General features: G+C 46.8%; 1 protein-coding gene across 2 annotated transcripts in view; it reads left to right on the top strand.

Annotated features, from left to right (window-relative positions):
* The window catches only part of LOC134346681 (uncharacterized), a 91092-nt gene that overhangs the window by 60562 nt on the left and 16289 nt on the right, over positions 1–14241 (top strand). The window contains exons 6-7 of one of the 2 annotated variants that reach the window (XM_063048188.1): positions 3119–3226; positions 3312–3398. In XM_063048188.1, coding sequence (XP_062904258.1) covers positions 3119–3226; positions 3312–3398 — 195 coding nt within the window. Of the gene's footprint in view, positions 1–3118; positions 3227–3311; positions 3946–14241 lie in introns of those variants that run through there. The other variant, XM_063048187.1, reaches the window with a different exon arrangement.

Here is a 14241-nt window from a genome sequence, read left to right as displayed (position 1 = left end):
CCTCGTACCCCATCTGTTACTTATTTTTATGCACACATTCTTTCTCTCACTCTCCTTTTTCTCCCTCTGTCCCTCTGAATATACCTCTTGCCCATCCTCTGGGTCCCCCCCCCCCTTGTCTTTCTTCCCGGACCTCCTGTCCCATGATCCTCTCGTATCCCCTTTTGCCTATCACCTGTCCAACTCTTGGCTCTATCCCTCCCCCTCCTGTCTTCTCCTATCATTTTGGATCTCCCCCTCCCCCTCCAACTTTCAAATCCCTTACTCACTCTTCCTTCAGTTAGTCCTGACGAAGGGTCTTGGCCTGAAACGTCGACTGCACCTCTTCCTACAGATGCTGCTTGGCCTGCTGCGTTCACCAGCAACTTTGATGTGTGTCACTCAACACAGTCCGTCGCTACATCCAGAAATGCAACTTGAAACTGTATTATGCAAGGAGGAAGCCATACATCAACTCTATGCAGAAACGTCGGCGAGTTCTCTGGGCCCAAGCTCATCTCAAATGGACCGAAAGACTGTGGAACCGTGTGCTGTGGTCAGATGAGTCCACATTTCAGCTAGTTTTCAGAAAAAAACGGGCGTCGAGTTCTCCGTGCCAAAGATGAAGATGACCATCCAGATTGTTATCAGCGAAGGGTGCAAAAGCCAGCATCTGTGATGGTATGGGGGTGCATCAGTGCCCAAGGCATGGGTGAATTGCATGTATGTGAAGGTATCATTGACTCTGAGGCGTATATTAGGATTTTAGAGAGACATATGTTGCCACCAAGGCGACGTCTCTTCCCAAGATGTCCATTCTTATTTCAGCAGGACAATGCCAAACCACATTCTGCACGGGCTACACAGCATGGCTTTGTAGACGCAGAGTGCATGTGGTTGACTGGCCTGCTGCCAGTCCAGATCTATCTCCTATTGAAAATGTATGGCGCATCATGAAGAGGAGAATCAGACAACGGAGACCACGGACCACGAGCAGCTGAAGTCTTTTATCAAGCAAGAATGGACAAAATTTCCAATTGCAAACCTACTACAATTAGCATCCTCAGTTCCAAAACGATTAAAAAGTGTTATTAAAAGTAAAGGTGATATAACACAACGGTAAACATGCCTCTGTTCCAACTTTTGTTGAGTGTGTTGCAGCCATCAAATTCTAAGTTTGTGTGTTTACAAAATACAATTAAGTTGGTAAGTAAAACTATTGAAAATCTTTTCTTTGTACTTTTGTCAGTTAAATAAAGGTTCACGTGAGTTAACATATCACAGATTTTTGTTTTTATTGCATTTTGGAAAATATCCCAACTTTTCTGGAAATGAGGTTTGTAGATTACTAAGGATTTAAGTTACGAGCAGAGATTACGTCCTTCGAGTTTGAACAGTGAGAGGATGATGTGATGGAAGGTCTCAAGACAGTAACAGGGAGTGATGGACAGACCGAAGCTATTGCTGATGCTTGGGGCACCAGGGACTGGGTCACCCGAGCCTACGGCAATTTTGGGTGCTGTTCTGTTCGTGTTTTTTAATAAATTAGTAAGCACTTATGTTGTTCAGCAACAGGGATGTGGGGAAATTTGGGGCCAGGCAGAGTCTCCATTCTGCGTTCGAAGGCCAGCCACACTGACATGGGATATCTGTGGCCAGATGTTGGATGTCTGGCCAGTGGAGAGTGATTGAGGAACCCGTCATTCGGGTCAGTGTGTTATCGGCAGGATCCAAGGTCAGAGATCCATGCATGCAGGAGGAATGAACTCCAACAACCACCTGGGTTTGCAAATCAGTGAGACCGGTGTTCAAGGGCTCCTTTTTGCCGTCTCGTCTCCAATAAGCCCAGAGTTCAAGGCTTAGTGTTCAGTGATAAGCTTATCTTGGGATTGATCCTAAGGATCAAGACCCCAGGGTTGAATCAGAAGTCTGGAATTCAAGGCCTATTGGCCGAAGGTGATTCTGCGAATCTCTGCAAGTCTGCTTGGGAGGCCGGAGCCCTGTGTCTGCAGGCCGGATCTGAATCTGCTGGAGGCTGGAGGCCTATCCTGGGATGTGTGTGTGAGTGGGATGGAGAAATGGGTCCTGTTTTTGCTGTTGTTGTTTTGTTGCTTGTTGTGTTCTGTGTTTTGCCGAGAATTGTGAGTTTGCACTGTTGGTGCTGGAATATGTGGTGACGCTTCCAGATCGCCCCGAGCACATACTCAGGCCTGTTGTTTGTGAACGCAAACTGCAAATTTCACTGTCTGTTTTGATGTACGCATGACAAATAAACTTGAATCATGAATCTTTACTTTCCCCAGAGTAAAAAGTGGGGATCTCCACAGTAGAAATTGGACTGGGTGCTGCAGAAATCAGTCAGCCTCGCATCCCAGCAGGTGATGTTGTGCTCAGTGCTCAACACTCCTGTAGAGGAGCTGGACCACGTGCAGATTTGAACTTGTATGTCTGCAGTTGTTCGTTGCTAACCAGCTCCCAACCTCCCCCACCAGTAACTGTTGAAGCTTCTTCCCTCCACTCCCCCCAGACCACGTCTTCAACTGACTCATAAAAAAATGCTTGAAATGCTCGGAGGGCTGGCAGCTTCTGCAGAGAGAGTGCCTGAACTAGTGATTCAGTCAATGACCTTGCATCAGAATGGGAGGTTAGAAATTAACTTTCTTTCGCAAAGAAGGGCTGAAGGACTGTGAAAATGAAAGGAAGGTCGGTCTGTAAGGATGGAGACCAGGAGAGCTTTGTGAGTGTCTCACACCGGTCTGCCCAGGGCTAGTGAACGTGTAGCCCCAGTGACCATGATCTCCATCACTTTGAAATGTTGACCAGAATAGTAGCATACTCAGTGAAATAACAACAATTTCAGTGTCCACTGACAGACACAGACACATGCACACACTTCAGTGTTAGTTTTGCAGACTCCCAGCTCACATCTCTGTGAGAACAGCAGAGGTTTCAGTGGGGTCTCGCCATCACCCTCTCAGGATAAGCAGATGGAGTACACCTGCAGTCTTTAAAGCAACTTCTATATCCCCACGAGCTGTATAAGAAGCATGAGCTTCAGTATTGGAATGGGATCCCTGCATCTCATTGGTTTAATTTCCTGAGTGAATTGCTGACCATTACCGTGGGATCTTTGCTCCAGGTTCGAACCCTTTTGCAGTGGCGGCTTCCTGGACTGTGCCTCTCCTGTTTTTGATTTTGTTTCTACCGTTCTCCGTTACAAACCCAGTCTGTTTCTGGAAAAATACAGGTAAGGAACAGATCATTAATTTGATAAAATTTCCAATCCTCTCAGATTATCAGATCTCTAATCATTACATTTCTGTACTTGACAGGGTTTTGGAAATGGACTCTATTTGGACTTCACATTGTTGTGTTCATCACCTCGATTACGTTCTTAGCATTAACAAGTAATCCAAACTGTGAGTTTGCCTCTTGCCTTTCGTTATTGATCATAACACTGCAAGCTTCTGATAATCAGTATTTCCTTTGTCTCGTACAATGTCAGTTCAAACCCATCTGCAACAAACTGTGTCAGATTCGATGCCTCCAGAAGACACGGTACATCATTAAAGACCCCTCACACCCTCTCCATGAACTGTTTGTTCTTCTGCCATCTGGCAAACGTTACAGGAACATCAAAACTAAAACCACAAGGCTACTAAACAGCTTCCTCCCACAGGCTGTCAGACTGCTAAATAGCTGCTCTACCTGACTCTGCTTTGGACACTTTTATCTTGCACTGGACAATTATAACTGATTTTAACTGACATGTGGCTGTTGTGTTTTACTATTTATTGTTATGTTTATTATTTAGTGTTGCGCTTGTTATGTTATGATTGCACTGCCCCTGGGAAACGCTGTCTCATTCTGCCCTGCAGAGCTGATGTGCGGTTAGAATGACAATAAAGTTTTCTGAATCTTTGAATCTGTGTGGGTGACATTAGGGACGATTTCCCTCGTGTTGGTTGTTTACATGCCTTCTGTTGCCCCAGGAACATAGATGTGTCCTTCAGAACTATGTACCTTGGTCAGCAGAATAGGTCCTGTCTGCTCCTTCTCACGACTGCCTCCGAGTGGTATTCATGGGACTGGGGTCAATTCTGACCAGGCACCTTCATGTCTTAGATATTGATTGTTGGGTATAATTCTGAGTCCCACTGTCTTGTATTCACTAATTTTGGCTGAACCACCAGGTGTTAATGGGTTTGACTTTATATGCATTTCTTTGCTGTTTAGTTCTTTTAAAGTTTTAAAAAAAAGTGATTTTAACTTTGTGATTTGATTGGAGAAGATCTAACTAAAGGCTTGCAATATACTAACAAGCAGAATACACATCAGTATTAAAGGGTGACACAACAGAAGTATATTTAGAATTAGAGATGATAGAGAGAATAAGAACATAGCATAGTACAGCACAGTACAGGCCCTTCGGCCCACAATGTTGTGCCGACCCTCAAACCCTGCCTCCCATATAACCCCCCACCTTAAATTACTCCATATACCTGTCTAGTAGTCCTTTAAACTTCACTAGTGTATCTGCCTCCACCACTGACTCAGGCAGTGCATTCCACGCACCAACCACTCTCTGAGTAAAAAACCTTCCTCTAATAGCCCCCTTGAACTTCCCACCCCTTACCTTAAAGCCATGTCCTCTTGTATTGAGCAGTGGTGCCCTGGGGAAGAGGTGCTGGCTATCCACTCTATCTATTCCTCTTATTATCTTGTACACCTCTATCATGTCTCCTCTCATCCTCCTTCTCTCCAAAGAATAAAGCCCTAGCTCCCTTAATCTCTGATCATAATGCATACTCTCTAAACCAGGCAGCATCCTGGTAAATCTCCTCTGTACCCTTTCCAATGCTTCCACATCCTTCCTATAGTGAGGCGACCAGAACTGGACACAGTACTCCAAGTGTGGCCTAACCAGAGTTTTATAGAGCTGCATCATTATATCGCGACTCTTAAACTCTATCCCTCGACTTATGAAAGCTAACACCCCATAAGCTTTCTTAACTACCCTATCCACCTGTGAGGCAACTTTCAGAGATCTGTGGACATGTACTCCCAGATCCCTCTGCTCCTCCACACTACCAAGTATCCTGCCATTTACTTTGTACTCTGCCTTGGAGTTTGTCCTTCCAAAGTGTACCACCTCGCACTTCTCCGGGTTGAACTCCATCTGCCACTTCTCAGCCCACTTCTGCATCCTATCAATGTCTCTCTGCAATCTTTGACAATCTTCTACACTATCTACAACACCACCAACCTTTGTGTCGTCTGCAAACTTGCCAACCCATCCTTCTACCCCCACATCCAGGTCGTTAATAAAAATCACTAAAAGTAGAGGTCTCAGAACAGATCCTTGTGGGACACCACTAGTCACAATCCTCCAATCTGAATGTACTCTCTCCACCATGACCCTCTGCCTTCTGCAGGCAAGCCAATTCTGAATCCACCTGGCCAAACCTCCCTGGATCCCATGCCTTCTGACTTTCTGAATAAGCCTACCATGTGGAACCTTGTCAAATGGCTTACTAAAATCCATATAGATCACATCCACTGCACTACCCTCATCTATATGCCTGGTCACCTCCTCAAAGAACTGCATCAGGCTTGTTAGACACAATCTGCCCTTCACAAAGCCATGCTGACTGTCCCTGATCAGACCTTGATTCTCTAAATGCCCGGAGATTCTATCTCTAAGAATCTTTTCCACAGTTTTCCCACCACAGACGTAAGGCTGACGGGTCTATAATTACCCGGACTATCCCTACTACCTTTTTTGAACAAGGGGACAACATTCGCCTCCCTCCAATCCTCCGGTACCATTCCCGTGGACAGCGAAGACATAAAGATCCTAGCCAGAGGCTCAGCAATCTCTTCCCTCGCCTCGTGGAGCAGCCTGGGGAATATTCCGTCAGGACCCGGGGACTTATCTGTCCTAATGTATTTTAACAACTCCAACACCTCCTCTCCCTTAATATCAACATGCTCAAGAACATCAACCTCACACATATTGTCCTCACCATCATCAAGTTCCCTCTCATTGGTGAATACTGAAGAGAAGTATTCATTGAGGACCTCACTCACTTCTACAGCCTTCAGGCACATCTTCCCACCTTTATCTCTAATCGGTCCTACCTTCACTCCTGTCATCCTTTTGTTCTTCACATAATTGAAGAATGCCTTGGGGTTTTCCTTTACCCTACTCACCAAGGCCTTCTCATGCCCCCTTCTTGCTCTTCTCAGCCCCTTCTTAAGTTCCTTTCTTGCTTCCCTATATTCCTCAATAGACCCATCTGATCCCTGCTTCATAAACCTCATGTATGCTGCCTTCTTCCACCTGACTAGATTCTCCACCTCACTTGTCACCTATGGTTCCTTCACCCTACCATTCTCTATCTTCTTCACTGGGACAAATTTATCCCTAACATCCTGCAAGAGATCTCTAAACATCGACCACATGTCCATAGTACATTTCCCTGCAAAAACATCATCCCAATTCACACCTGCATGTTCTAGCCTTATAGCCTCATAATTTGCCCTTCCCCAATTAAAAATTTTCCTGTCCTCTCTGATTCTATCCTTTTCCATGATAATGCTAAAGTCCAGGGAGCGGTGGTCACTGTCCCCCAGATGCTCACCCACTGAGAGATCTGTGACCTGACCCGATTCATTACCTAGTACTAGATCTAGTATGGCATTCCCCCTAGTCGGCCTGTCCACATGCTGTGATAGGAATCCGTCCTGGACACACTTAACAAACTCTGCCCCATCTAAACCCTTGGAACTAATCAAGTGCCAATCAATATTAGGGAAGTTAAAGTCACGGATGATAACAAACCTGTTATTTTTGCACCTTTCCAAAATCTGCCTCCCAATCTACTCCTCTGTGTCTCTGCTGCTACTGGGGGACTATAGAATACCCCCAATAGAGTAACTGCCCCCTTCCTGTTCCTGACTTCCACTCATACTGACTCAAAAGAGGATCCTGCTACATTACCTACCCTTTCTGTAGCTGTAATAGTATCCCTGACCAGTAATGCCACCCCTCCTCCCCTTTTTCCACCCTCTCTATCCCTTTTAAAGCACTGAAATCCAGGAATATTGAGAATCCTTTCCTGCCCTGGTGCCAACCAAGTCTCTGTAATGGCCACTACATCATAATTCCATGTATGTATCCAAGCTCTCAGTTCATCACCTTTGTTCCTGATGCTTCTTGCATTGAGGTACACACATTTCAGCCCTTCTACCTTACTGTCTTTACACTGTTTATTCTGCTTCTCTTTCTTCAAAGCCTCTCTATATGTTAGATCTGGCTTTACTCCATGCACTTCTTTCACTGCTGTATCGCTCTGGGTCCCATCCCCCTTGCAAATTAGTTTAAACCCTCCTGAACCATGCTAGCAAACCTACCTGCAAGGATATTGCTCCCCCTCGAGTTCAGGTGCAACCCATCCAATCTGTACAGGTCCCACCTTCCCCAGAAGAGATCCCAATGATCCAAAGATCTAAAACCCTGCCTCCTGCACCAACTCCTCAGCCACGCATTCAACTGCCATCTCCTCCAATTCTTACCATCTCTGTCACGTAGCACTGGCAGCAATCCTGAGAACGTCACCCTTGAGGTCCTGTTCTTCAGCCTTCTGCCTAGTTCCCAAAACTGATACTTCAGGACCTCATCCCTCTTCCTGCCTATGTCATTGGTCCCAACTTGTATCCCAACTTCTGGTTGCTTTCCCTCTCATATCAGGATGTCGTGCACCCCAGAGACATCCTGGACCCTGGCACCCGGGAGGCAACAAACCATGCGGGTGTCCTTCTCACGTCCACAAAATCTCCTGTCTGCTCCCCTGACTATAGAGTCTCCAATGATAACAGCTCTCCTCTTCTCCAAGTGCCAGATGCCTTGCCGCCGTGGCTCACACCTGGTTGGTCATCCCCGCCAACAGTATCCCGGACGGTAAACTTATTATTCAGGGGAATGGCTACAGGGGTGCTCTGCACTACCTGTCTGCTCACCTTCGCTTTCCCCCCTCTGACTGTCACCCAACGACCTGCTTCCGACAGCCTAGGTGTGACTACCTCCCTGTAGCTCTCTAATCTATGACTGCCTCATTCTCCCTTATGAGTCAAAGGTCATCCAGCTGCTGCTCCAGATTCCTTACACGGTCTTCCGGATCGCCCAGCCGTATGCACTTCTGGCAGATGTGACTCTGCGGGAGACGGGCATTCCCCCAAGACTGCCACATCTCACATAAGAGGCACATCACCATATCAGGGGACATTGTAAAGACTAACTGCGAGCAAGCTAGTCCTCCGCCTCTTCTCATCAGAGCCAAAAAGCTCCACTCCTTCACTGGCCACTTTCCACAGGCCACTTTGCTTGAGCTATCCCTCTATTTATCTGTTTGAGCTTTTCAAAATGCTTGATCACCTGACCTCGACTGCCCAATCAGCTGCTTTCCGCTGAGTCTGAGCTATTCAAATCTTGATTGTCTAATCAACGGCTTTCAGTGTTGAATAGATGCCATCAGTGTTGGAAAGGGGCAGTGAGAGAAGCTATGGTAAATATGGAGAGACAGTAGATCTCTCTGACATTTGCCTTTTGCCTCGCAAGCCCTCTAGAACATCTACAGATTCCCAACCTCCAGATCATGGGAATTGGACAGATTAATTTAATTTTCAGCTTCATTGCTTCCTTGAATCTCATTAAGTTTTGTAATTAACATTTAACAATGTTAAAATGAACAGAATTTATTTCACAATTGGCAGCCGAGATGCTACACATTTACAGAGTTAATTTGTGGCTGCTGAATTGGTTATTGAAACATTATTGAGAGCAGTGAATGACTCTGGACTGAGCACTTTTCCGAATGTTAATGTCGGAGGCTTTTGCTCTGAAATGAAGTAATGTAGAGTTCAAGTGTGTGGATTCTACTGATCCCAGGAAACTGGGGAGATTAAGTGGGGACGGAAGTACGGTATTGCCTTTTTCCTAAAGTGGAATGGGTTGGTGATGGAAGTAATGAGTGCCGGGGTTTTCTTCCCTCGAAGTTTGGCCAGTGTTTTAAACTAAGATTGGGATAGTATACGATCAACACACATCAAAGTTGCTGGTGAACGCAGCAGGCCAGGCAGCATCTCTAGGAAGAGGTGCAGTCGACGTTTCAGGCCGAGACCCTTCGTCAGGACTAACTGAAGGAAGAGTGAGTAAGAGATTTGAAAGTGGGAGGCGGAGGTCATCAGGAAGGTCTCAAAGCTCTACGCTTCTTTTTGGATTCCAGACCTAATCAGTTCCCCTCTACCACCACTCTGCTCCGTCTAGCGGAATTAGTCCTTACTCTTAATAATTTCTCCTTTGGCTCCTCCCACTTCCTCCAAACTAAAGGTGTAGCTATGGGCACCCGTATGGGTCCTAGCTATGCCTGCCTTTTTGTTGGCTTTGTGGAACTATCTATGTTCCGTGCCTATTCTGGTATCTGTCCCCCACTTTTCCTTCGCTACATCGACGACTGCATTGGCGCTGCTTCCTGCATGCATGCAGAGCTCATTGACTTTATTAACTTTGCTTCCAACTTTCACCCTGCCCTCAAGTTTACCTGGTCCATTTCCGACACCTCCCTCCCCTTTCTAGATCTTTCTATCTCTGTCTCTGGAGACAGCTTATCCACTGATGTCTACTATAAGCCTACTGACTCTCACAGCTATCTGGACTATTCCTCTTCTCACCCTGTCTCTTGCAAAAACGCCATCCCCTTCTCGCAATTCCTTCGTCTCCGCTGCATCTGCTCTCAGGATGAGGCTTTTCATTCTAGGACGAGGGAGATGTCCTCCTTTTTTAAAGAAAGGGGCTTCCCTTCCTCCACTATCAACTCTGCTCTTAAACGTATCTCCCCCATTTCACGTACATCTGCTCTCACTCCATCCTCCCGCCACCCCACTAGGAATAGGGTTCCCCTGGTCCTCACCTACCACCTCACCAGCCTCCGGGTCCAACATATTATTCTCCGTAACTTCCGCCACCTCCAACGGGATCCCACCACTAAGCATATCTTTCCCTCCGCCCCCCCCCTGCTTTCCGCAGGGATCACTCCCTACGCGACTCCGTTGTCCATTCGTCCCCCCCCATCCCTCCCCACTGATCTCCCTCCTGGCACTTATCCTTGTAAGCGGAACAAGTGCTACACATGCCCTTACACTTCCTCCCTTACCACCATTCAGGGCCCCAAACAGTCCTTCCAGGTGAGGCGACACTTCACCTGTGATTCGGCTGGGGTGATATACTGTGTCCGGTGCTCCCGATTGGCGAGGCCCGACGCAGACTGGGAGACCGCTTTGCTGAACACCTACGCTCTGTCCGCCAGAGAAAGCAGGATCTCCCAGTGGCCACACATTTTAATTCCACATCCCATTCCCATTCTGACATGTCTATCCACGGCCTCCTCTACTGTAAAGATGAAGCCACACTCAGGTTGGAGGAACAACACCTTGTATTCCATCTGGGTAGCCTCCAACCTGATGGCATGAACATTGACTTCTCTAACTTCCGTTAAGGCCCCACCTCCCCCTCGTACCCCATCTGTTACTTATTTTTATACACACATTCTTTCTCTCACTCTCCTTTTTCTCCCACTGTCCCTCTGAATATACCCTTTGCCCATCCTCTGGGTTCCCCCCCCCCCCAAGTCTTTCTTCCCGGACCTCCTGTCCCATGATCCTCTCGTGTCCCTTTTGCCAATCCCCTGTCCAACTACTGCCTCCATCTCTCCCCCTCCTGTCTTCTCCTATCATTTTGGATCTCCCCCTCCCCCTCCCACTTTCAAATCCCTTACTCACTCTTCCTTCAGTTAGTCCTGACGAACGGTCTCGGCCTGAAACGTCGACTGTACCTCTTCCTAGAGATGCTGCCTGGCCTGCTGCATTCACCAGCAACTTTGATGTGTGTTGCTTGAATTTCCAGCATCTGCAGAATTCCTGTTGTTTACAATAGTATACGATATTGGGTTACATTTACAGCTTGACCAAACTGTCTAAAGATAATCATCAAAGCTTGTTGAACAAAAATGTTACTTCAAAGTTCAGAGTTCAAAATAAATTTTATTATCAAAGTACACATATGCCACTAGATACAACTCTGAGATGCATCTTCTTGTAGGCATACTCAGCAAATCTCTAGAATAGAAGCTATAACAAGATCAATGAAAGATCAACCAGAGTGCAGAAGACAACAAACTGATGGTGGATGCTGCTTTCCTACGACAGCATTTCATGTGGATGTGCTCACTGGTCGGGAGGGCTTTACCCGTAATGTACAGGTCCGAACCCAGTACTTCCTATAGAATTTTCCATTCGAAGGTATTGATATTTCCATATCAGTGCAGCGCAACCAGTCAATATACTCTCCACTGCACACCTGTAGAAGTTTGTCAAAGTTTCAGATGTCATGCAGAATCTCCACGGAGTTCTAAGGATGTAGAGGCGCTGCTGTGCTTTTTTCACAATTGCACTTACGTGCTGGGTCCAGGACAGGTAGCACACAGGAATTGAAATTTGCTTCAACCTCTGATCCTCCGATGAGCACCACTGGTTTCCCTCTCCTTGGCCTTGCTGACAGTGAGTGGGAGGTGGTTGTTCTGACAGCACTCAGCCACTCTCTCTCTCCTGTGTGCTGATTTGTCAGCCCCTTTGATTTGGCCCTCAACAGCGGTGTCATTTGCAAACTTGAATATGGAATTGGAGCTGAACTTAACCACCCAGTTAATTAATTAAGTTAGTTAAGTAATTAAGATTGGGCTGTTTAAATATTTCAGCATGTATAAGACTAGATGAACTGAAGCAACTGGTTCTGTGCTTGCAGTTTTCTATGACTCCAATCAAAGATATGGCCTGACAGGTTGTGTGTCCGGACGGCATAATGTGGGAATTTGTGAAAGTTAGGTTACCCCAAAGGGGCTCGTCAATAGGCCATATCGCTGCTTGAATCTCTCTGACACCAGTTTATAGAACAAGTGCAAGTTGGAGATGCTCTGGTGCTGAGTAATAATATCAGGGAGGATATCTAAACAGTTTTATACATGATAGAGTTACAAGGCAGAAGAAAGTTGAGTTTAGGAAAGGGGCATTGTGATGTCTTAGAGAGCTGGGAAGCAGGGTTTACAACGAGAATGTCCTGCTGACACTGAACTGCTCGCTGGTTGTCTTTCACACCCCCTTCCCACTGGGGCTGCCCCATGCTTGGACTTTCAGTTTTACCTCTCATGTTTAATCGTGTTATTACCACTAGCTTTCTTTTTGTACTACTTCACATTGTACTACAACCTCTGATCCACGACGTTATTTTGTACTTATTGCTTTATATGTTGCTGCGTTTATTATAGAACATAGAACAGTACAGCCCAGGAACAGGCTCTTCGGCCTACAATGTTGTGCCGAACCAGCTATAAAGCAAATCAAAATACCCGAAAACTAGTCCCCCTTACCCACAGAATGTCCATATCCCTCCATCTTCCTCACATTCATTGTCTGTCCAAACTTCCCTGAAACGCCTCTAATGTATTTAGAAACATAGAAAATATGTGCAGGAGTAGGCCATTTGGCCCTTCGACCCTGCACCGCCATTCAGTATGATCATGGCTAATCATCCAACTCAGAACCCTGTACCAGCCTTCCCTCCATACCCCCTAATCCCTTTAGCCACAAGGGCCATATCTAACTCCCTCTTAAATATAGCCAATGAACTGGCCTCAACTGTTTCCTGTGGCAGAGAATTCCACAGATTCACCACTCTCTGTGTGAAGAAGTTTTTCCTCATCTCGGTCCTAAAAGGCTTCCCCTTTATCCTCAAACTGTGACCCCTCGTTCTGGACTTCCCCAACATCGGAAACAATCTTCCTGCATCTAGCCTGTCCAATCCCTTTAGGATTTGATACGTTTCAATAAGATCCCCCCTCAATCTTCTAAATTCCAATGAGTATAAGCCGAGCCGATCCAGTCTTTCATCATATGAAAGTCCTGCCATCTCACGAATCAATCTGGTGAACCTTCTTTGTACTCCCTCTATGGCAAGGATGTCTTTCCTCAGATTAGGGGACCAAAACTGCACACAATACTCCAGACAACAGGAATTCTGCAGATGCTGGAAATTCAAGCAACACACATCAAAGTTGCTGGTGAACGCAGCAGGCCAAGCAGCATCTGTAGGAAGAGGTGCAGTCGACGTTTCAGACCAAGACCCTTTGTCAGGACTAACTGAAGGAAGAGTGAGTAAGGGATTTGAAAGTTGGAGGGGGAGGGGGAGATCCAAAATGATAGGAGAAGACAGGAGGGGGAGGGATAGAGCCAAGAGCTGGACGGGTGATAGGCAAAAGGGGATACGAGAGGATCATGGCACAGGAGGTCTGGGAAGAAAGACAAGCGGGGGGGACACCCAGAGGATGGGCAAGAGGTATATTCAGAGGGACAGAGGGAGAAAAAAGAGAGTGAGAGAAAGAATGTGTGCATAAAAATAAGTAACAGATGGGGTACGAGGGGGAGGTGGGGCCTTAGCGGAAGTTAGAGAAGTCGATGTTCATGCCATCAGGTTGGAGGCTACCCAGACGGAATATAAGGTGTTGTTCCTCCAACCTGAGTGTGGCTTCATTTTTACAGTAGAGGAGGCCGTGGATAGACATGTCAGAATGGGAATGGGATGTGGAATTAAAATGTGTGGCCACTGGGAGATCCTGCTTTCTCTGGCAGACAGAGCGTAGATGTTCAGCAAAGCGGTCTCCCAGTCTGCGTCGGGTCTCGCCAATATATAGAAGGCCACATCGGGAGCACCGGATGCAGTATATCAGCCCAGTCGACTCACAGGTGAAGTGTTGCCTCACCTGGAAGGACTGTTTGGGGCCCTGAATGGTGGTAAGGGAGAAAGTGTAAGGGCATGTGTAGCACTTGTTCCGCTTACACGGATAAGTGCCAGGAGGGAGATCAGTGGGGAGGGATGGGGGGGACGAATGGACAAGGGAGTTGTGTAGGGAGCGATCCCTGCAGAATGCAGAGAGAGGGGGGGAGGGAAAGATGTGCTTAGTGGTGGGATCCCGTTGGAGGTGGCGGAAGTTACGGAGAATAATGTGTTGGACCCGGAGGCTGATGGGGTGGTAGGTGAGGACCAGGGGAACACTATTCCTAGTGGGGTGGCGGGAGGATGGAGTGAGAGCAGATGTACTTGAAATGGGGGAGATGCGTTTAAGAGCAGAGTTGATAGTGGAGGAAGGGAAG

This window comes from Mobula hypostoma, chromosome 5 (genome assembly GCF_963921235.1).
Source record: "Mobula hypostoma chromosome 5, sMobHyp1.1, whole genome shotgun sequence".
In the NCBI taxonomy this organism is placed as follows: domain Eukaryota; kingdom Metazoa; phylum Chordata; class Chondrichthyes; order Myliobatiformes; family Myliobatidae; genus Mobula; species Mobula hypostoma.
This window is presented reverse-complemented; position numbering and strand designations above follow the sequence as displayed.